The sequence below is a fragment of the Puntigrus tetrazona genome, chromosome 13, assembly GCF_018831695.1.
Source record: "Puntigrus tetrazona isolate hp1 chromosome 13, ASM1883169v1, whole genome shotgun sequence".
Taxonomy (NCBI): Eukaryota; Metazoa; Chordata; class Actinopteri; order Cypriniformes; family Cyprinidae; genus Puntigrus; species Puntigrus tetrazona.
The window spans coordinates 19,722,729-19,747,215 of NC_056711.1; the positions used below are offsets into that span (position 1 = coordinate 19,722,729).

Below are 24,487 nucleotides of genomic sequence, written 5' to 3' on the forward strand. Positions count from 1 at the left end.
TAAAGCTGTCTCAAAGCCTTTCCCCTCAGCAGACGTTATTTCACGGTGATGTGACAAAGTGCACTTCTTGTGACTCGAGACGCTGTCGTTGGGGTGAGAAACCCTGCGATCGAATGCATTCACATTAACACTCCCAGCTCTGATGTGTCTCTGATCGGTCAGTGCCTCTCCGAACGCTGTGCTCGCGCCACGCTTTTCACGTGTCCAGCTTTTCTTTTCTTTTTAGAGCATGTGGCACAAATGCCGTGGTTTTCTGGAGAATCTGTTGACTTTGTTCGGTGAGGTGTAGCAAACTGTTTAGCAAGTTAAAAAAAATAATGTTCAAAAAATGTTATACAAATGTTTCAATTTCAATCAGTATTTATTCATGTTTTTATTTATTCAGATTTAATTATTTATATTTCTAAGAATTTTTAAAATAGTAAATTAGTAATCCGTTTCAGTAACTAGAAATCAACATTTAGTCCATATATATATATATATATATATATATATATATATATATATATATATATATATATATATATATATATATATATATATTTTTATATATATATATTTATATATATATATATTTTTATATATATATTTATATATATATATTTATATATATATATATATATATATATATATATATATATATTTATATATATATTTATATTTATATATATATATTTATATATATATATATATATATATATATATATATATATATATATATATATATATATATATATATATATATATATATATATATATATATATATATATATATATATATATATATATATATATATATATATATATATATATATATATATATATATATATATATATATATATATATATATATATATATATATATATATATATATATATATATATATATATATATATATATATATATATATATATATATATATATATATATATATATATATATATATATATATATATATATATATATATATATTTATATATATATATATATATATATATATATATATATATATATATATATATATATATATATATATATATATATATATATATATATATATATATATATATATATATATATATATATATATATATTTATATATATATTTATATATATATATTTATATATATATATATATATATATATATATATATATATATATTATATATTTTTTTGTAATTTTTAATAGATTTTTAATAAGATAAATTTACTGTAATCTTCAGCTTTAAATAATAATTAAACAAAAAGTTCTTATTTTGTTCATTTCATTTTACTTTTATTACTTTTTGTTCTCATTAAAAACATTTATTGAAATAAATCAAACTGAAATAATGTTTTTAATATAAATTTAGTAATACAGGTGTATGTGTTTTATGCTGATTTAATTTTCTTTTTATATTTTTGAATTTAGATTTCTGTTTCTTTAGCTTAATAAATATTTTTATTTTATGGTTATTTAATTAAAAAAAAGTAATGTAGAATTAAATTTTTTACGTCGTTTATTTTCTTAATGTGAATTAAATTTATTTGTTTGTACTTTTAACTTTAAAAATCAAACAGCGTTGTAAAATGAGCAAAACCCAGCTAACCCAGTGTATATTTCTGGGCTCTTGATGGATCGGCTCTCTTCTCCCGTGGGTCTGTAGGTCCAGTAGAGGCCGGACGGTGGTGTTGGTGGTGTTGGTGGTGTTGGTGGTGTATTGTTGTGGCCTGCTGAGGCTCACGGTCTCTGCCAGGATCTCTGTACGAGAGCTTTTCCAGCGCCGCATCAACAGATGGTTGGTTTGGAAGAGGCCCACGAGGAGCTGGAGCCATCAGATGTCTCCTTTAGAGAGGCCAAAAACAAACACAGCCGAGACGCTGCGATCCACCAGCTGAACGCCATCAAGACACGCGCCCGCTGCTCTCTTACCGTCTCCTTGCCACGGGTGAAATCTGCTTGATTTGGAAATGGCGCGTTTCATTTGCGTGGCTATTTTTAACCAAAACGGGATACAGATTAAACTTCGGAGCATGGATCGAGTATTTCTCATTTCCTTCATCTGTATTTTATACCTTGCACAGATTCAGATGTTTCTCGACGATTTAATTTATTAAATAATTTTTTTTAACCAACACTGTGCCGGTGATGAACCTGTGAAAAACCACTACTGCATCATTGCGACGGACTAAAAGCTGCCGTTTATTATTAATAGTCCTTAAAATTAATATTTTTGGATTCTGTCATTCTGAATGTTACGAAATTTTTAGAGCGTTTTCGTCGAAGCCTGTTATTTCTGAACGTAAACCTTGAACAAGACGAGTCCGTACGGCGTCTCTTCTGCAAAGTGATTTGTTTAACGTTTTACTCTTGGAATAGAATTATCTTTAACTGGAGGAATAATAAAGAACACGTTGTTTGAATCATGTTGTAGTTTAAGTGAAAAAAACATCGTAAAAAATCTAAAAACTGCCCATCCCTACCTATTTTTATTTTTATTCATTACGGAGTAGTACTTAATGATATTACATAAAATATTTTTATTTTAACTAAATTTATTAGTATATAATTGATCATTTGTTATTTTAATTTAATTTGCAGTATCTAATATATACTCTTTTATTTTCTTTTTCCTTTTTTTTACTTTATCCTTTTTTACTTTTTCCTTTCCTTCCCCTTCCTTTCCTTCCCCTTCATTTCCTTTCCTTTTCCTTTCCTTTCCTTTCCTTTCCTTTCCTTTCCTTTCCTTTCCTTTCCTTTCCTTTCCTTTCCTTTCCTTTCCTTTCCTTTCCTTTCCCTTTCCTTTCCTTTCCTTTCCTTTCCTTTCCTTTCCCTTTCCTTTCCTTTCCTTTCCTTTCCTTTCCTTTCCTTTCCTTTCCTTTCTTTCCTTTCCTTTCCTTTCCTTTCCTTTCCTTTCCCTTCCCCTACAGATACAAATGATTTTATTTTATTTTTTATTGTGCAATGTTTTTTATTTTACATTGCTGTAGCATTATTGCAATGAAAAAGATTTATTCATTGATACTTTTTAGAATTTAATAAATAGTAAATAATAAAATAATATTTAATAATTTGGTAAAATATTGAATGTTTTTTTTTAAAAGAAATAAGTTATTATTATTATTATTATTATGAAATGCTAAAAAAAATTTCATGATTTTGCAATATTTTACATATCTCTAAAATAATAAATACACATATTTTTGTAATAATAATATGTATGAAATACTTTTTTTTTTTTTTTTAATACTACTAATTTTACCAATAATCGTTGCTGTTGTTCTCGTTCTGTCTCGGCTGATCACATGGTCTGTTTTAGAGCGGTTTCTCTTGTAAATGTAAAAATGTGGTTCCTGTCCTGGAAGGACCGTCACATACTTGAGGAAAAAGGGCCGTGTCTTCAGGGACAGGTGCTTTAATATGGGCTGCTGGACGGAGGATAGATGGCTCTGCTAGCAGCCCGATGGATCTGGGGAGTTCTCTTTGTCCTTAGCACACGTCTTTTTGAGGTTACACGAGCTGTCAGGTTCAAGAGTCGTCTTCTACAGTTTATTTTTCTTTCAGGGCAGAGCAACGGTTTAAAGTGAATCTTGCTTGGCAGGTTAGTTAAACTGTTTATAGCCGTTTACCTGAAGAGTACAACCTCTGCTTTCATTGATTTGAAGGAGCTCATCACTGCAAACATACATCGGCTAAAACACACTGTAAAGACTTTTTTTTTTGTTTTTTCAGTGTACATTTTGAGACTTATTTCAGGTCGAAGAAACAATGATATTTATATAATTTTAGAATTTAACATTTATATATTTTTTTTCATTTTCAGAGGAAGTTTGAATAATTTAAGTGCTTTTTAATTTTTACTGTTTTAATAGTAAATTGTATAATTGATATTTTATATATATATATTATTTTATATATATATTTTTATATATATATATATATATATATATATATATATATATATATATATATATATATATATATATATATATATATATATATATATATAAAAAAATTATATATATATATATATATGTATATGTGTATGTATTTCTGTTTTGTAATTTCACTATTACAGTAGTCTAGTTATTTCACTTTTTTATTTTATTAATAATAACCATAATAAGTTATGGCTTAAAAATATGAAAAGTAAAATAATAAATATTATAAATAATTTGAATGATTTAAAAAAATAAATGTCTAATAATTATGTATTGTGAAATGTTCTATTTAGCAATGTTGCAGCAAAATATTACAGTAATTGACAGTTATTGTTTTTAATAATAGCTATAATGAAGAAAAAATAAAGTATAATATGTATTATTATTATTATTATTATTTTAGTAAATGTGTATATAATAATAATAATGTGTTATTGTATTTTCAATTCAATTCAGCAAACCTGAATTTTGTTAATTAGCATTTTTAAAATGGCTTTTGCGATTTTTATCTAAAAAAAACAAGTGCATTTGTGCTGTTAAATAAGCTTGTATTCTCCTTTTTCTGTTCTCGGACTGCTCTCTTCATTCTGTCTCGGACTCATTATCAGCGTCTCTTTGATCGTCCCTCGCTCGAAATGAACATTTCTCTCTGCGGCTCTTTCAGCCACCAACTGTTGATGAGCGAAGGGTGTGATTCCCTGCAAAACCCGGCTATTAAATTCCCAGCGGGGCCGGCGCAGACCTCAAAGGGCCGGCGGGGCCCGTCTCATTACAGAGGAGCTCCTAGACTCCTGACGTTTCGAGCTGGTGCTAATTTGACTGTCAGCTTGTGGTGGAGGCCTCCTGTCGAGGGCCCGAGTTATGAGCCGCAGATAAAAGGAAGGGGGTGTATTTGGGGGCCGCTGGATCTGCGTTCAGGAGAATCTGATCGGCCCCAAACAAAACACACTCGTGAGAATGGCCCTTCAGATGAAGAGAACCTGTTCCCAGGACCTCATAATCAACCTAACTGCGTCAGATTTGACCTGCTTTCATCTCACCTTGAATCTTTTAACTAAAATAGTTTCAAGAAATAAAAAAAAAAAAAAATTAATGTTTTATTGTAATTTTACAGCTGATGTTTTCTGAATTACTAATTATTTTTTACAGCAGTAATATTTCTTAATTTGTTTTATTTAGTAGTAGTAGTAATAATCATGATTATTATTATTATTAATAATAATAATTTATTATTATTATTATTAATAATAATTTATTATTATTATTATTATTATTATTATTATTATTATTATTTCTAAATGTAAATGTAAAGCTAATATTATTACAAAAGGTAATAATGATAATAACTTATTACAAAATAAAAAATGTTTATATAATAAAAGGAAATAAGAATAGTGATGATAATGAAGATTATTATGAATTAGTATTAAGTATTAATTATGAGTAGTACAAAATACTATTATTACTAGTAATAATAATATTACTGTTAATATTATTGTTATTATTGATAAAACATTGATAAAACATTATATATATTATTGCTGCTGATAAATAAATATTAAAATACTACTACTAATAATAATAATAAGCATTAAAAATTAATATAAACAAATACTACAAATAAAAACTATTACTATTATATTAATTATAATATGATTTTTAAAAAGTCATGATAATTCTTATAATAAAGTTTGATTGCTAAAATATTTTTATATTTCTTAATAATAATAATAATAATAATAATAATAATAATAATAATAATAATAAATAATAATAATAATAATAAAAATGATAATAGATATTATCATTAGATACAAATGTATTTATTTATTTTTAATTGATCCCATATTGAGATCTAATCACAGCTCTAGAGGCGTCTTCTCCGCTCCTTCAAGGCTGTGGAAGGAGACGCCGGGGTCTGGTTACCGTCTCTCTTTTCTCGTTTGGAGCACAAAGCGAGGAATTTAATAATCTGCGTCCGAATCACCTCAAGGTTAAAACAACGGCTCTTGAAGTTTGATTGAAAGCAGAGAGGTGCTGTGAAGGTGTGTTTCCAGATAATAGACCGCGAGCTCTTTATTTAACCCCAGTGAGCGTTAAGAAACGCTGTTGGAGAATAGACGTACACCTTAGCTGAGCTTGAACATTCATCCATTCATCCATTTGGTATTTCTGAAAAGCGTGTAGCGCACGAAGAGTCTGGGTATGGACTGTTATTTAAAATATATATATATATATGTGTATGTGTATATATATATATATATATATATATATATATATATATATATATATATATATATATATATATATATATATGTATATATGTATATATGTATATATGTATATGTATATGTATGTATATATATATATATGTGTGTATGTATATGTATGTATGTGTATGTGTGTATATATATATATATGTATATATATGTATATGTGTGTGTGTATGTGTGTGTGTGTATATATGTGTATATATGTATATATATGTGTATATGTGTGTATATGTGTGTGTGTATTCATTTCATAGTTACAAATAGCATGATAGAGGTTTATTTGCATTGTTTTTATTATTTAGATTTTTTAAATCTTTTTTTCTGTACACCATAAAGGACACGGACCCATTTTTATTTGCCAGTTACCCATATATTTATACCAAAGGTACAAAAGCTGTCACTATGGTGGGATTTTTCTAAAGGCACTTGAATAGGACCAATATGTACACTTTTAAGTACTAACACGTGTCTTTAGGGTACTAAAATACAACCTTTAGGGTTAATAAAAGGTTGTGCGTGGAGAAATGTGGTCAAATCTAGTCTTTTTTTTTTTTTTTTTTTTTTTCAAATGTTGAGATACAGTGTGCTTTTTGCTTATTCTTTTGTCCTTTTAGAAAGGTTTGTGGGGGTTTAAGTGTTAATATTTGGCCTGTGAGGGTCCAGTCAGGAGATGATCTCCGTGTCAGCGTGCTCAAACTCTCTTCGGGGTCCTGACTTTGCAGCACAGCTCTCCTGTCAGAGCCGGTTTGGATGATGAGGAGGTTTTCAGTGACCCCTGCACTCAAGAGAATCACAGCATTCAGCGCTTTCTGCCCTGCGTATCTCACCTCTTTAATGCACTCAAATGTACAATGCATTAAAAATACTATGCTATTTCTTTTTTAATGCTCATAATAAATATTTTTGAGCTCAAACCCCCACAAACCTTTCTAATAGTAGGCAAACGTAGAAAATCTACTGCAATAACTATTATTATTATTATGCCTACGCTACGATGACGCCATCTTCACAATAGGATTTATAAGTAATTGTGGGGAAAAAGATTAATAGTAAAAATTTTAAATAAAATAAAAATTTAAATGCACAAGTCCTGCTTGTTTTTGATGACTGGGTTGTGATTATATATATATATATATATATATATATATATATATATATATATATATATATATAAATAATTAATAGTATAAATTTTTATTTTTTTATTTTATTTTTATTTTTATTTTTATTTTTTTATACAATTCAAAATTAATCCAAAAGAAATTCTTAATAAATGTTTTGTCCCTGTAAAACATTCAGCTGCAGTGCCACAATATCTACAGTTGATTTACATTAAATAATTGTGTTGGAATAAGAAAAAGATTAATAGGGAAAAAAAGAAAATCTAAAATAGCATGGAGAAAATTAAATAAATAAAAGTTGAGCCCGTGCACAGCTCATTGCCACAATGACACGATGTCTGTGATGTGATTTATTACAAATATTTATAAAAATATTGATAGTAAAAATTTGCGTTGAAAATTAATAAAATGCAAGATATGCCAATATCTACAATGTGATATATTTCAAATATTGCTATGGAAATAAGTTTAATTGCTCAGATTAAACCGATGAACGTGAGGTTAAGTGAACAGGAATGAGTTGCTTTAGATGCACATTACACGAAGCCAAAGCAAGGCATGCTCCTATCAAACGGTGTGTGCTGCTGATACGGTCCTCAGGGTCCAGCGATCTCGTCTGAAGCACATGACAGCGGCGTATCATTGTAAAGATGGCTGACAGCAGCGGGTTCTCCTGGTGACGGCACATTAATACTCCCGCAGCCTCTAATCAGGCCACCGTGTCAAAAGATTATTTTAAGACCTGGTGAAACGGCACCAAAGACACGAAACCGGCCCAGCCAGCGACAGAAAATGAGTTCATCGCCATAATTAGTCTCGCAGAAGCCTCCCCCTCCACCTCCCCAATTTCATTTCTTTGGCCTTGGAGGTTGACCAAAGATAATGACTGCTGAGCGTTTCTTGTTAAAGACCTCTGTGTGTGTGTGTGTGTGTGTGTGTGTGTGTGTGTGTGTGTGTGTGTGTGTGTGTGTGTGACCTCCCATCATTAGCTTCCTTCACACACACACAGAAGGCCCAGTCAGAAAACAAGCCCTGCACAGGTCAGAGGTCACAGGGATGATGTATTTTTGCTGACCACCAAGTTGCGTTGCAATCAGGGGCCCCTGAAGAGAAAGACTTGATGGAGAGCATTTATCATTGTCTGTGTTATAGAGACCACCATGATGTGTGTGTCTGTGTGTCTCTGTGTGTCTGTGTGTCTCTGTGTGTGTGTGTCTGTGTGTCTCTGTGTGTGTGTGTGTCTGTGTGTCTCTGTGTGTGTGTCTCTCTGTGTGTGTGTTTGTGTGTCTTTGTGTGTGTGTGTCTCTGTGTGTGTGTGTGTCTCTGTGTGTGTGTGTGTCTCTGTGTGTGTGTGTGTCTCTCTGTGTGTGTGTCTCTCTGTGTGTGTGTCTCTCTGTGTGTGTGTTTGTGTGTCTTTGTGTGTGTGTGTCTCTGTGTGTGTGTGTGTCTCTGTGTGTGTGTGTGTCTCTCTGTGTGTGTCTCTGTGTGTGTGTCTCTCTGTGTGTGTGTTTGTGTGTCTTTGTGTGTGTGTGTCTCTGTGTGTCTGTGTGTCTCTGTGTGTGTGTGTGTCTGTGTGTCTCTGTGTGTGTGTGTGTGTGTCTCTGTGTGTGTGTGTGTCTCTCTGTGTGTGTGTCTCTCTGTGTGTGTGTTTGTGTGTCTTTGTGTGTGTGTGTCTCTGTGTGTTTGTGTGTCTTTGTGTGTGTGTGTCTCTGTGTGTGTGTGTGTCTCTGTGTGTGTGTGTGTCTCTGTGTGTGTGTGTGTGTCTCTGTGTGTGTGTGTGTGTCTGTGTGTGTGTGTCTCTGTGTGTGTGTCTCTGTGTGTGTGTGTGTGTCTCTGTGTGTGTGTCTCTGTGTGTGTCTCTGTGTGTGTGTGTGTGTCTCTGTGTGTGTGTGTGTGTCTCTGTGTGTGTGTGTGTGTGTCTGTGTGTGTGTCTGTGTGTGTTTGTGTGTGTGTGTTTGTGTGTGTGTTTGTGTGTGTGTTTGTGTGTGTGTTTGTGTGTGTGTGTGTGTGGCAGATGTTTATTCTGTACTGGACATTACGTTTTCCAGAGCCTTTTCTTTCTCTGTGTTGAAATGATCCTCTAAACGTTTGATCTAATGAAGACGGGTCTTACTTTTTATATATATAAAATGTAAAAATGTATATACTTCTTCTGCAGTGATACATTAATTTTAGTATAGTGATATAAAAATATTTTTTTGTGTCCAATTAAAATAATGAAAATCTTAATTTGATTTATGTATAATATTAGAATAAAATAAAAAAAATTAATGTCAGACATTACATTTATATTAATTTAATAATTTTTTGTACAACAGTAAAATCTAATATTGAAAAAAGTAAAAAAAATCTAAATTTAACAGATTATTATTAATAATTAACATTTCTTAATTTATTAATTCATTAATTTTCCAGTATGAATAATATTCAATATTATTTATTTATATATTTGTAATTGATTTAATTTCATTATTGAAGTGTAATAATTATGTTAACCAAGAAAATGATTGACAGCCTATTGAATTTAAATATTGTTGTGTTCGTAATTTATACTTCTACTGTAGTTTCTGCACTATTATAACTTAATCTTGAAACTGCTTGCAGATGAACCGCTTTCAGTGCTTTTCGTTTTTAGGTTTCTTTGGATGCAAACATCTGCAAAATGACTAAAATTGCAAGGAGAAAGTGTTTTAGCATCAAGGCCTTCACGAAAAGCCTTTGGAACCAACTGCCAGTTAGCATGCGGTTTGCTTGGATGAACCGCTCCGTTAAGACTTCATTTGGATTTAGACATTTGGTTAGATTTGTAAAGAGCTTTTGGAGAAGAATCTTTCTCTTGGAATTCAGCCGTTTATTCTGAGTCTCATTACACTGAAGGAAACACTTTTAGTCACAGTTCAATAGTCCTTGAGTGTTTTGAGGACAGGGTTTTTCTCGGTGACCCCGCTCTGTGTGTGTGTATGTGTGTGTGTGTGTTTTAATGATTGTGTCGATGTGAAAAGGATTACGTAATCGGAGCTCCTCTGTTTTGTCCTTGCTCATCCTTTCAGAAAAGCCTGTCTCGTTTAATGAAGTTATTTCAGGAAGCTCTTTTGCTGCTGCTGCATTTCAATGTGAACACAGTTAGCTCTTCTGGAGCACTGGGATCCAAAAAGCCCTGCTCGTATCGTCGTGAAGGACAGTCCAAGGGGAAGCAGTCCTGGAAATAAACCAGTTCAATCAGAAAAGACATTAGCTGATCTGATGTTTACAGACAAAAGGCATAACTGTTTTTATATTGTAAGGTTGCTTACAAAACTGCATTATTGGCCAGTTTTTGAACTCGTTCTTTAGCTATTTGTTAAATCATATGGAAATAAAGCCAAAGACATTTTTGGTCAATTCTGCCAGGATAACATAAATTTCTTTGGTTTCAGCTGCTGTTGTTGCGTTTATTAATTTATTGTTTTGCCTATGACAACATTAGATTAATATGCATGTAAATAATTCAATTGCTATTTTTAATAATGATGGAAAATATTGAAAAATGTGAGGTTAGGATGGGGTGTTTTGTCACATGTTCCTGTAGTGAAAATGGAAATAAGATTAGTGGTTCTGTTCAGAAAAAGGGTCACAGCATTTGCATTTGTAGGTCAAGCTATATAATGGATTAAGCAGAATTTTTGTGCGCTGAATGCAACGTCAGGTCATGTTACATGAGTCTGAATAGCATGTATATAAGGATTCGTGAATATGGCACCCGTGCAATATACATGAACATGAAAAATCCATTTATGGCATCAATGGCATCTTCCCAACCCACGAGCAGTGAGTGTACAGAAGGTGAAGTTCAAATGCTGGAGTCCCACTGGCTATATATGTGTATATGTCTATGCTGTATGCATTGATAGTTGTGCATGCAATATATGCATTGCAATTGGGGCCTCCGTTACTCTGTGGGAGCGAAATAAATGTGGCATTAAAATAAAGACATATTGAGACCTCGCCTAATACATAATCCAGTTTGAAAACCGCTGAACGTTCCCTTAAGTTTATAGCTAACAAGACTGATTTGAACCCCTACTTTGCCAATAAACGTTAGCAACAGAAAAAGGCATTTATATAACTGAAAGATTTCTTTGTGAGAAGATCTTCATAAAGGAGTCATTTTGCAGTGCACACCCTGCCACTTATCTAACAGTCTTACATTGTTCAGTGGTCATAAGGAGGTTGTGAGAAAGACATCCCGCTGTTCTCTCTGAAGAGTATCCGAATAAACATTTTCTGCGAGATGCCTTAATGCGCTTTTGTTTTTCTCCTTGCTCCCAACAGATCGCTCTCCTCCAGCTGTCGCCCTAAATTAGCTGAGCCCTGTGAAAGGAGAGCCATTTCAACTGACCCCTTCTGCTCCGTGAAGCTCCAGCCACCCGTGACACCCAAATGCTGCCTGTCTTTCATCAGACTGGTCACTTCTGGAGAAAAATGGACTTGGAGTGAAGGGCGGCCCTTTATGTGGGCTGACTCCCTCTAGAACTACTCTGAAGCTAGTTGAGACTCAAATGGGTGACCTATGACAATGTAACCGGTAAGAGGATTTGGAGTTGTCGCTTTCCCAAGCAGCTGCAAGCAGGATATGAGCTTGAGCCGATAAAACAAACCTGAGGCCTCCTCTAACGTCATGCAGTCATCTGAGGAATTGTTTAGCAGGAAGCTGAAAGCGTTGAATGGGAGTATGGGGCATCCAGCGGGCAACGCGCAGGGCAAGCTGGACGGGGGTGGCAAGACGAACGGGACGCCTGCTATGCCTAAAATGGGGGTGCGGGCCAGGGTGACGGACTGGCCCCCAAAAAAGGAAGGTTGGGGACCCAACTACGAGACCATCGTTACGGCCTTTCAGAACGGACAACCAGACCAAAGTGTGGAGATCTCGGATTTGGGTGAAGCTCCGTCGGAGCCCGATTATTCGGATACAAAATACTCTTTGAGTGACCTCTTGAGTCGATCCCCTTTGAAGGGACTTCATCCCATTCGCCAACGGAGTAACAGCGACGTGACCATCAGCGACATCGATGCGGAGGACATAATGGACCAGAACGCTGTCAATCCCAACACCGGAGCTTCTTTGCATCGGGAATACGGCAGTACGTCTTCGATCGACCGCCAGGGTCTTGGGAATGACGGGTTCTTCACTATGCTGCGAGGGTATCGGATTGACAACTTGGACCATCGCAGCGCCCCGCCCGCCGGCTTCCCAGAGCTCCTCCGCTATGACACAACCCTCTCCCCAAGCTTGCAGACCGCTGCGCAAATAGCCCGCGGTGAGATCGTCCGAATCTCCGGCTACGACTACGTGGACAGCTCCCTCCTCTACAGCCGGGAGAGAGAGAAGTCCTTCATGCGTCGCCTGAAGTCGGAATCATCCGAAACGTCGCTCTTTAGGAAACTGAGGACTATTAAGAGCGAGAACGACGGCCTGCGGCTCTCCACCGAGCAAGACGACCGCCGGCCGCTCAGCTTCCAGAAGTGCTTCGCTCACTACGACGTCCAGAGCGTGCTTTTTAACATTAGCGAAGCGGTGGCCAATCGTGTAAGCCTCAGCCAGAGGAAGAACACCACCACTGGAGCTTCTGCCGCCTCCCAATACCAAGTCCCAGGAGGCGGACAAGTGACTGGGAATACAACTGGACCCGGATCCATGTTCGAATCGCCCCTCGGAAGTCGGGAAGACCTTAATCCCAAGGAGAACCTGGATGCAGATGAGGGGGATGGGAAGAGCAATGGATTGGTGCTGAGCTGCCCGCATTTTCGCAATGAGATTGGTGGAGAGGGGGAAAGGAGGATATCTCTATCTAGGGCCAACAACGCCACCTACAGCGCTGGAGGAGAAAACTGCTCGTTCGAGTCCTCTTTGAGCTCCCACTGCACTAACGCTGGCGTGTCTGTACTGGAGGTGCCACGAGAAAGCCAGCCAATCCACCGTGAGAAGGTCAAGCGGTACATCATCGAGCACATCGACCTCGGAGCGTATTATTACCACAAATACTTCTATGGGAGAGGTAAGCCTTGTTGTTTTGCTGATTTTGACCTGATTTGCAAAATTGACCTTCCATTCCTGGTTCCATTCAGAATGATTCATCATGCTATTCTTAAGTTTTATTGTTTGTAACCTTGTTATGCCTCTGAAACACAATTTCTCTTGAGCTGATGTCACAAAGGTTGTGTTTGTGCTTTGGTAACCCTGGCATGGACAGAGATGTGACCCTGGACCGCAAAACCAGTCACAAGTTACATTTTTTTTTTGCATTTATACATCAAGTGAAAGCTGAATAAATAAGCTTTCTATTGAAGTATGGTTTGTTAGGACACTATTCAGCTGAGATACAACTGCTTTTTTTATTTTAGATGTTTAGATCTTTAATTAAGAAAGAAATGTTATTTTATTTTATTTTATTTATTTCTTTATTTGGCTTGTAGCTCATTCCATGCACATTCTGACAGTACAGTGTAGATAATCTGAAGAATGCTGGTAACCAGTTGAAGGTAGCCATTGGTAAATGTGTTTTCACCATAGTTTGTGCATTTGTTTTTGATAAACTTATGCAGACATTTGGTTTTTTTTTTTATGCAGATTTTTAGTATTTATACACATCTTGGCATTTCCATCCAGCGTTTTTTTTTTTTTTTTTGCAATAAAACATTCAAAAACAATAGGCGATGACAGCATAGTGGCTACCATTTTTTTCTTTGAAATAGCTATGTTTCTTAGTTTTTTGTTTCTCAGTTAGGTTTATTAGGGTTGTGTGTCACATGTAATGCTGTTAAATTAACGTTTACCGCATATTTCAGTTTAACAAGCACACAATTTCTATTTACGCTCATATTTAAAATCGGCTTATGCTTCATCATGTGACTTTCTCAGCACCACCTGTATTTGGTGGTTACCAGGTAAAAAACTGATTTCGGTACTTTAATAAGTTGGTATGTTAACATTATATCATTTAATAAAATTACGGTATTTAACTGTAAATTTAACGTAAAACCTAAAATGTTGTTACCGTATTTTTTTTATTGTAAATTTTGCAGATTTTTTTTTTGTGTGTCGGTCTGATGATTTAGGGATCATAGGTTTTGAGGAGCACGGTGTTTTGAAAGGAGAAACACTTGTGCCAAGGGTTGAGGTGTGAGAATGTTCTCCTGTCTTTTGGCCCGTGATTTGTCATGCGAGAATAGACAGGGTGAGGTGCAGCTGTTCCCCGGAACCCTCGCCTCGCACCACAGTCCCACCGCTCTTTATTAAAACACCTCAGCGTGTCTGGGAAAGGAACAAGCAAATGATACCTCAACTTATATTGCACAATGTCATCCGTGTTTGACTGAGAAGGTGTCAGCATCTGTCATACTGCTTTTTTTTTTATTATTGCGTGTCTGCACATCTGCATAGTCCTGCCAGGATTGTGTTACCCGGTTCCTAAGCTCTGGAAAACAGCTGCTCCATCTCTTGCCATGCAGAAATTCGTTTCTTTCCTTTGACTACGCTGAATAACGAGCCGCAGCCTGTGGGTGAAAGCTGCGATCGTGTACCGCACGTTCACAGACTTTCCAGCCATAGCGAATGAGCCAATTACAGCTCGGCTCAAATGACAATAAATCATTTTCGGCTTGTTCTATTGGGAAACAGATAATCATCCGCCAAAGACCTATCAAGCAAAAGGGCTCAATTTCCTTCATTTGTGTAGGGTCACCGATAAGTGCGTTTAACTTAATTATTTTAAGTATTGTTTAAAGGGGAAAAGAGTTTTTGATGTGAAAATCAAAATTGCCCTGTGTGACCTATTAGTTAATTCAAAACTAATAGGCAGATATTAATATATTTAATAATTCTTATTCTCATGTTATAGGTAAAGTAGCTTTTTTTATATCTAGCTAATAATTAACAATAATTTATTGCTGGTTATGCAGTGAAGATAATGGTAAATAATGGCAGATTTAGCTTTTTTTTTAAATTACCGTTACAAAACTGAGTGCATAACTTTAAATGGCGTACAATTGAATGCATCGCTTCATATAGAATTTAATTTTACGCAAAACTGAAATTTAAGTCAATGTTACTCAATTTAATTTTAAATTAAATGAAATTGAATGCATGGCTTTAAATCAAATTTGACTGTAAAACTTAATAAACGCAATGCATAAATGTAAAGTGAGCTCATAACTTCAACACAGCTTTAAATTACAGTCGAAAGCATTGCTTCAAATTTAATTTAATCTAATGCAAAACTTAAATGCATATCAATTTTAATAAATGCAATGCATAACTAAGTTTAATGCAATGGAATGCATAATTTACTCTTAAGATAAGTGCTTTATTTAATACAGAAACTGATTTTATTTTGACAGCCTGACAGACTCGACTTCAAACGAACAGTCCATTTAACCTTTCCTAGGCGATCGCTAGCCTGTCCTCGTCTCTAGAGGGACGTGATAGGGACAGAGCTGTCAACATGTCTCTCCCGAGAGCCACTATCCTCTTTCACACCTTACTTTCCATGATGCTTTTATCACCCAGGGAGAAGCATTGATTCCATTAACTTCCTCTCCTGTTTTCCCGTTCATGACCAAGATGCCGCATGATTGGGGAGGCAAGATGCGACATGCCCACTGAACGACCTGCATTAATGCATGAAAGTTATTAATACTTCATTTTGGTAAGACTTGTGGCCCAGCTCAGTGCCTTCCATCGGTGACAGAAACCGATGCGTCATCGTTGCATTTAAGGCGGTTTAAGGCGGTCAGGACTGGTTTGTTCCTGGTCCGCAAGGTCCAAACCACCGCTGAAACGCTCTCAAAGTTTTTTTTTCTCTTTGAATATCTTAATTCACTTCAAAGTGTCATGTTGCAGAAGTGTTAAATATGTAAATTAAATCAATAAATTGAATGCATAACTGAATTAAACTGAGTGCATAACTATGATAATATCAACTGTTTTGGTTTTGCCGAAGGTTTTTAGCTAGTTTATATTATAATATACATTTTATAAATCGCTTATAAGCCTTTTTTTTATAAAACACCACTGTTTTAAGGTTTTATTTTATTTTATTGTATTTTATTTTATTTTGAATAATTTATAAACCGTTTAAAAAACCAAGTTAACATAAAATGTTATTATAATAATATATATATATATGCATTTATAATATACATTTTATAAATCGCTTATAAGCCTTTTTTTAAAACGCCACTGTTTTAAGGTTTTATTTTATTTTATTATATTTTATTTTATTTTAAATAATTTATAAACCGTTTAAAAACCAAGTTAACATAAAATGTTATTATAATAATATATATATGCATTTATAATATACATTTTATAAATCGCTTATAAGCCTTTTTTTTATAAATCGCCACTGTTTTAAGGTTTGGGGTCGGTTGGAAGTATTCTCTTCTGCTCTCCAAAGCTGCTTTATTTGATCAAAATTAAAGGGAAAAATTGTCAAATATTATTGCAATTTAAAAGTAATGTTTTCTATTCGAATGCATTGTAAAATGTAATTTATTCCTGCGATTTTCAGCATCATTACTCCGCTCTTCAGCGCCGCAAGACGACCAAGTTGGTCTGTCTCATCAAAACCAGATGGTGATTCATCAAAATCTGGTTTATGCTGGATTTTCCAGATTTTAGAGGCCGTTTAGTCCCAGTGAGGGTGTTTGTTGCTCTCTTCGGGTGTTCGAGGAGGAGAACGGTTCAGATCGCGTCTGCTGCTCAAACTATAAATGAGCTTGTGTTTGCTTTTCATTCACACTAACTGAGCCGCTCGGTGCCTGTTGCTAATTTAGTTTGTCGTCCCATATTTTATCTTCTCCATGACATTCTTTAGTACGCTCTGTTCGTCGTGTTGCATAATTTTTGGCCTCGGGTTTTCGACTTGATGTCCAAGTGCACGTCTGTCTCTACGGGGGCTTACGGAAAAGGATATCAGGAAGAAAGAGGTTAAGCTTCGTCTGTGGCGGGTTTTATTTCTGTTGTTAATCTCTGATGGACCCCTGCGGCGCGGCGAAATCAGAGATAATACTTCATATATGACACTATTGTCTGTATGGACGTCCATGCAGTCAGTTACTCCTCTCCATTGTTATAAGTTTAAAACATTTTTATTTTTTTGTGTCAAGAAGCTTATAAAGAGCATGTCGTTTTATTTCAAAATCAAAAGAGAGAATAATTGAAGTAATTAAAATTACGTAACTATCTAAATAAATCATGCATCTTAAACCTTTGTTTCTTTGTTTTTTCGGAACAGGTGATTGGTTGAAAAAAAAAAAATAAAAATGCAAAAAACCAAAAATAAGCTTCATATCAAAATAATACTTCATCTTAATTATTTAAAAGGGTTTTTGTTTATTATAGATGGTAATTTGGTCATTAGAAGTCCTTGAAATAATGTCACGATGCAAATATTTTAATGATCCTAAAATAAATTATTTAAATATTTTATTAATATAATGTCATAATTATTAGTTAGTTAGGTTACTATCAAATGTATAATGATCATTGCTATCAGATTCATCTTTTATTTTAAGCATTTGTTTGTCTGGAACAGTTTATTTTATTATTTTATTTAATTTTAAATAATTTATAAACCGTTTAAAACTAAGTTAACAACATTTTTGGAATAATAATTATTATTATTATTTTTTATTTTATTTTTTTGTATGGATAATTTTAATAAATGGTTATAAAACCTACATTTGGATTCTTCTTTTGTAGTCATACAATATAATATAATTAATTTTATATACAATGTAATTTGCATTGCAGTAGTTTTGTGGAAACGGTTATTTCAGGAATTGAAAAACCGTTATTTCGCACGTTTTAATCCTCAAAAGTTGAACCCGCTGTTTAACGTGAAGCGATACGGTGTTGGCCAAACCTTGTGAAACCTGACCGTAACTTTGCGGGAGCTCTGGCGTCTAGCTGGCTCTGTAGTGGTTTGATTCTCCTAGCACCTGAGCTCACGTCTGTCCTGTCCTGTCCTGTCCAGAGCACCAGAACTACTTCGGCGTGGACGAGCACCTGGGTCCGGTCGCCATCAGCGTTCGGAGGGAAAAGCTGGACGACGGGAAAGACAAAGAGGCGGCTCAGTACAACTACCGCATCACCTTCAGGACCAGTCAGGTGCTCCATCGACAGATAATAACATATTAATAAGCCCTGATGATCAGTTGGGATTGAATAAGCTTTGAAGTTGTTTTGAATGTAATTAATAAATGAGCATGGAAATTGTTCAACAATTATATCCAGGTTTTACCTGCTAGTATGTTGCATTCAATTATCAGAAGGAGGCAAGGTTATCTTTCTTAAAAACCTTTAAGCTATAAAATAGATTCATTGATATCTTTTACATCGGTCAAGGAGGACAAATAGAAATCAGTTGCTAATAAATAATTTATTAATTAGTAAATGTTTTTTTTTTTTTTTTTTTCATTTTATTTAATGTTTTATACATTTTCACAATGCAGACTTTTTTTTATATAGAAAACCTCTTTTTAAATAATCTTCCTTCGTTTATTCGTGCATTTAAATAAACAATTTTACAAAAACAATTTTAATAGACCTAAATTAAACCTATTTCGAAAATAATTAGCTTTTTTTTCCTTTTATAAGGTGAAATGCTTTTATGGTTTATTGTTTGAAAACATGCTCGTAATTATCTATCAAAATAGCAATTCTCTAAAAATAAATAGAATTTCATAATTATAAATAATATAACGTAATATTGTAATAATAAAATTAAAATGATTAAAATTAATTAGTTATGTCAAACATTTAATTGCGATTAGTCGCATAGTTACATAATTTTTGTGTGTTTTTATATATATATATATATATATATATATATATATATATATATATATATATATATATATATATATATATATATATATATATATATATATATATACACACTGAATAATGCATTATGTAAACAAACATTTATTTTGGATTTAGTTAATTACGATTAATCATTTGACAGCACTAATATTAATAAAAATAATATTTATTTATGTATTTATTTAGGATGGATAATCTTTAATTAAATAACTTTGCTAAGATATAATCGTAATAGATCTAAAATGAGCCCAATTTTTTTTGCTTTCCTTTTTTCCATTTTTAATAATTTTAATTTTAATTATTTTCGAGGACAGTAGATGCTCGTATTGTCAGCATCAGTTCCCCTCTTTTATCAAACGCATCTTCGAAATTAAACCTCACGCTTTGATCTTCGCCTTCCCCTGGAACTCGTTCACAATTAAACTGATCACGAAGCCTAGACCTCTCAAATAAATCAGAGATCTAAAGAGATGCTAGTGTTTCAAATCAGCGTTAAAAGCCTTTTACTTGAAGTGAAAGCTCAGATAAAAGGCTCGAGACTCCAGGACGGAGACGTTCACTGCCGGCGACTTAATATCCCGATGGATCTATGTGGTCTTTTTATTGAAAGCGTTGATTTTTCTCATAGGCTGAGGCGGGAAATGTTTGATTTTTGTCTTTCTCTCAGTTAACCACCCTGCGCGGGGCGATCCTGGAGGACGCCGTGCCCTCCACGGCGAGGCACGGGACGGCCCGCGGTCTCCCGCTGAAGGAGGTGCTGGAGTACGTGGTTCCTGAGCTCAACATCCAGTGCCTTCGACTGGCCCTCAGCTCCCCCAGGGTCCCGGAGCAGCTCCTCAAACTGGACGAGCAGGGGGTGCGTATTAAAGAGCGCCTGTTAGGGGTTAAAGAGGTTCGTATTTTAGCCTTGTGAGAGATTAACGACCGGCGGACATGCATGCGAGGTCGCTTTCTATTGTCTTTATAATATGCATTTATTTTTGCTTCACTTGCTCAACGACTCCCAAACGGTTCATTTTTGGTGAACGATTCAGTGATTGGCTCTCTTTTCAGTTCGTCAGAAACGCGGCGAAGCCTGACGAAGCGGCGTTTGCGAGCTTTCAACGCTCGGGCAGCGCCGTCTAGTGGTGACGGATGAATTCGCGTTTTCGTTCAGACCGACGAGAGAAGGCTAACGTTTCATGTTGACGTCGACAAAAAGCGGCTTGGGATTCGTTTTGAAAACGACTCGTTTCAATGACTCTGAGTCGGCGCTTTCGTTTGCGAGACAGCTTCATGCAAAAAAAACGTACTACCTTTTTATTTCTGAGAGTGTAAGGGCACTTGAAGTAAACCGCTTTAATAAAAGGCTTTGGTCCACTTCGTGTCTACTATATAATAATAATACAAATAAATAAGGGTCAATAAAAACAACATATATTGTATTGTATTATTACTACTACTAAAACCGTACTAAAACCACAACAACTAATAATGTTAAATAAAACCACAATTATGAAATCAGATTATTTTGATGTTTCACTGTAAAATAATCCGTTTAAGAAAACATATGATGACACTTTTTGCATTGCATCTATAAAACAGAAATATTTATGGATTAATTTCCTTATTTTGACTATTATTGTTTTTTTTGGGGTTGATGGTGCACAGTGTGTTTTATTATAGGGCTTTTGCTGATGTTTCATAACAGTAGGCCACATTTATGTTAACATAATTATTAATGTGGGTTTTTTCAGTCACTTTTGATATTTTGATTGATATGCTGTACACTTCGTTGGTCAGAACAGGCTTTAAAGGCGCCTTTAAGTGAACTAGCTAACTAACTAACACGGCTATATCTGCAACACAACGGTGCATGAAGCGTACGTGCAAATAATGCATGATCATGTGACTAAAAATCAGCTTTAAAAAACCGTTTGTTGTGCTGTTTTTGCTTTCTGAGCGAGAAAATCAGCCAATATCACGATCGATAGCGGCTCCAGTCACCCATTGATTTCTCAACTTTTGAGAGGAAGTGTGAATGAGGTTGGCGTGCAGCCCGTATTTATTTATTTTTATTTCATTCCCGCCCTCTCAGTAATGCTCCATAATCGCCTTTAAGCAGCGCTTCTTGGTGATTTCTTAAACGTTAAATAGAGACCGGGAAAGCCCAGTGCTTTCTTTTTGTCTGGAAACGTTTTTATTTTCAGTTGTTGAAAGAAACGGCTAATTTTGTTAAAACTGATCAGAAGTGACAGCGCAGGCATGATGTCATAATTAAATGTCGCAAAACGTTCTTTTGAAGAATCCCCCCGAAAAAAACCCGCCAAAACATGAATGGGTGCAACTGTTTTCGATCTTCTTCCAGCGGCATGAAGCAGAAAATAGTGCTTTACGTCGCGGGAGTAAATTGCGTTTTGCAATATATTCACGTAGAAAACGCTCATTTGAAATTGTAATAATATGTCATAATTTGATGATTCAGTTTTAATCAAATGAATGCAGCTTTAGCTCGGATTTAGAAAAAAGTTCCCTGTACTTTGCTTGTGTGAGGGTTTTAGTTTTAGTGTAGAGTCGGTCAGAAACGGGGAAACTCCAGCGCCTTCCGGCGAAGCAGGGCATTCTGGGTAACAGACTTGAAGCGTCTTATTTGTACCGGCGTTTCTAATTTACCCATCGCGTTTGGCTCAGACTTCCTGCAGTCCCTGAAGCTAGGTATTCTGTGAACGACGATGAACGGGGGTCTCTGGGGAAGCGGGTGTGAAAAACAACACGTATGACACACACGGCGATAATGACCTCCAGTCTCATTTGACGGTGACAGATAAAGCCAAGCCTTTCCTTCCATTTCCTGTCCCTTTCTTCTCTTGTAGAATCAGTGGAGGCTTAGCAGAAATTAAACTTTGTAGGGTTTAGTGAGTGAACATCTTGTCATCCGTCCAACGTTAGCCAGATTCATTTTATAAAAATCATTTTACATTCACCGTCACGTTTATTATAATTCACACACACACACACACAAAATATACATTCACTAGTCAAAGGGTTTTAAAGGTTTTAAGATTTTTTATGTTTTTAAAGAATTCCCTACAGCTCACCAAGCCGGCGTTTATTTGATCTAAAATACAGCAAAAGCAGTAATACTGTGAAACATTTTTACTATTTAAATTAGCTTCATTTTTATTTTTTGATTTTATTGATTTTTATTTTGTTCATAATTTTAATGAAAATAATAATAGTACTATTATTAATTTACTTTATTAACATTGCAATATAATGTATTTTTAATGTAATATATTTAAATATTAATTAACTATATAAAATAAATATTCTTCTAATTTATTACAATCATTTTTTGTGTTTTAAGTTATATATATTTATTTAGTGTATAGAATATTTACTATAAATATTTAGATGATTTTATTTTATTAAATTTATATATATATATATATATATATATATATATATATATATATATATATATATATATATATGTGTATATATATATATATGTGTGTGTATATGTGTGTGTGTGTGTGTGTGTGTGTGTGTATATAAAACTACACAATTGAATATAATTATGGATATTAACATTAAAGATCAAAATTATTACATTAAACCTTGAGTGCCAATCACTGCAGAAATGTGCAATTCAAAAATGTATAGAAATGCATTTTGTGCATGAAACGTGTATATAAATATTTAAATATAGGAAAATATTTAAATATATAAAAATATATCAAACTATTAAAATGTTAATAAACTATTTTAACTAATATATATATATATATATAATTTGTTTTTTTTTCAACATGCTGAGCATATATTTTAATATGTGTCATATTTCTTTTCCTTCATTATATACATATGATAAATTAAATACATTTATATATTGCACATTTCTTTCAGCTTTGAAGTGTGTCTTTAGCAGATGCGCAGCGGTCCGCTCTGCGCAGGTAATAAATGACTTTGATGACAGCGTGTCTGCTGGTGCTGCTGCCCCGGGGGCTGATGGGAGCAGTGATGTCAGGATGGCGTTACGTAAAGCACTCGACTCTCTGTCCCTCCGTCGCTAGTCTCGTGGCGTTTCGTGTCATTCAGAGGTTTATCCGGGTCCGTGTTGAGCTCTCAAATGCGTTTCCTAATCTTTATTCTCCGCTGTGGGTTTGATATAAAATATCAGGAAAAACAAGCTCGTCTTTTTGGCTTTTCCCGCTCTGTTTTAAACCCTAGTGAGCTGCCTTGTTGTCTACGGTCTGCATAGCTCGCTTGCTTTATATGTAAATATGCATATTGTCTTGTAAATACGTCTTTGACCTATGCAGCACATAGAAGTGCATTTCATTCATGGCAGGTATCAATCCCAATTTTTTTTACTAGGAACTAGTGCTGGTTTGTTAAAAACATAACAAAACTAAAAACATTAAAAAAAGAAGGAAAACGTGCACATATTCTGTAAAATAATGTCTAGATGTTGTTATTCTAATGAATAATATACAAGTTTATTATTATAAAGAGAAAACCGTTATATCAGAGGATGTCAGATTTGTTCACCGACCTGCTCGCAATGAATTCTGGGATTGCCTTTTTGAATGAAGAACTATTTAACGAACAAACACAAAAATGTTGAATAAAAATTTGACCAAAATAAGTTAATTATGTGTCTGATCACATTAATTTCCTCAATGATTCCTAACAAATATTTTAAATATTAAATAATAATAAAAAAAGTTAAGTTCAAATTTGTTGAATGCGTTACATGTATATTTTAATATTAAAAACTAAAATTAAAATAAATAAATAAAATATTAGTTTGATTTTAATACATTATTTATAAATAATAACTTATTTACCCTAATACATATCTTTAAATAATACAATAAAATATACATGCATTAAAACAATGTAATGAAAATTTTATTTATTATTTATTAATGTTTTTAAAATGTTTAAAAAATTAAGTCATAATTATTTATTAAGTTTAGTTATTTAAAAATGGTAAAAATAGATTTTGTGACTAGAGCGTAAAAAAAAATGTAGAAGTATTAGTTTTAATGTAAATATTAAAAAAAAGTATTAATAAAACACACAATTAACTCGATTAATCACAGCTAAATGTTTTTTCCGATTGACAGCCTTAATGCACCTATTTGTTTTTACAATTTTTAAGCAAAATTGTAATACATAACATTATTATTTAAGCATTATTATTTAAAAAAAAAAAAAATCAAATATTATTTGAGGTGCACAGGGTGTGTAAGGGAACTTTCTGATGCTGAGAGGAAGTCAGCTTTCCGTCTTCTCACCTCTCTCTGTCTCCAGAACG

General features: G+C 33.9%; 1 protein-coding gene across 4 annotated transcripts in view; it reads left to right on the forward strand.

Moving 5' to 3' along the window:
- LOC122356808 (signal-induced proliferation-associated 1-like protein 2) overlaps window positions 1–24,487 on the forward strand; it is a 115,859-nt gene that overhangs the window by 32,979 nt on the left and 58,393 nt on the right. For all 4 annotated transcript variants that reach the window (XM_043255879.1, XM_043255877.1, XM_043255876.1 and 1 more), the window contains exons 2-4: window positions 11,628–13,351; window positions 18,332–18,465; window positions 19,850–20,038. In XM_043255879.1, the coding sequence (XP_043111814.1) occupies window positions 11,974–13,351; window positions 18,332–18,465; window positions 19,850–20,038 (1,701 nt within the window). In that variant the 5' untranslated portion in view covers window positions 11,628–11,973. The remainder of the gene's footprint in view (window positions 1–11,627; window positions 13,352–18,331; window positions 18,466–19,849; window positions 20,039–24,487) is intronic.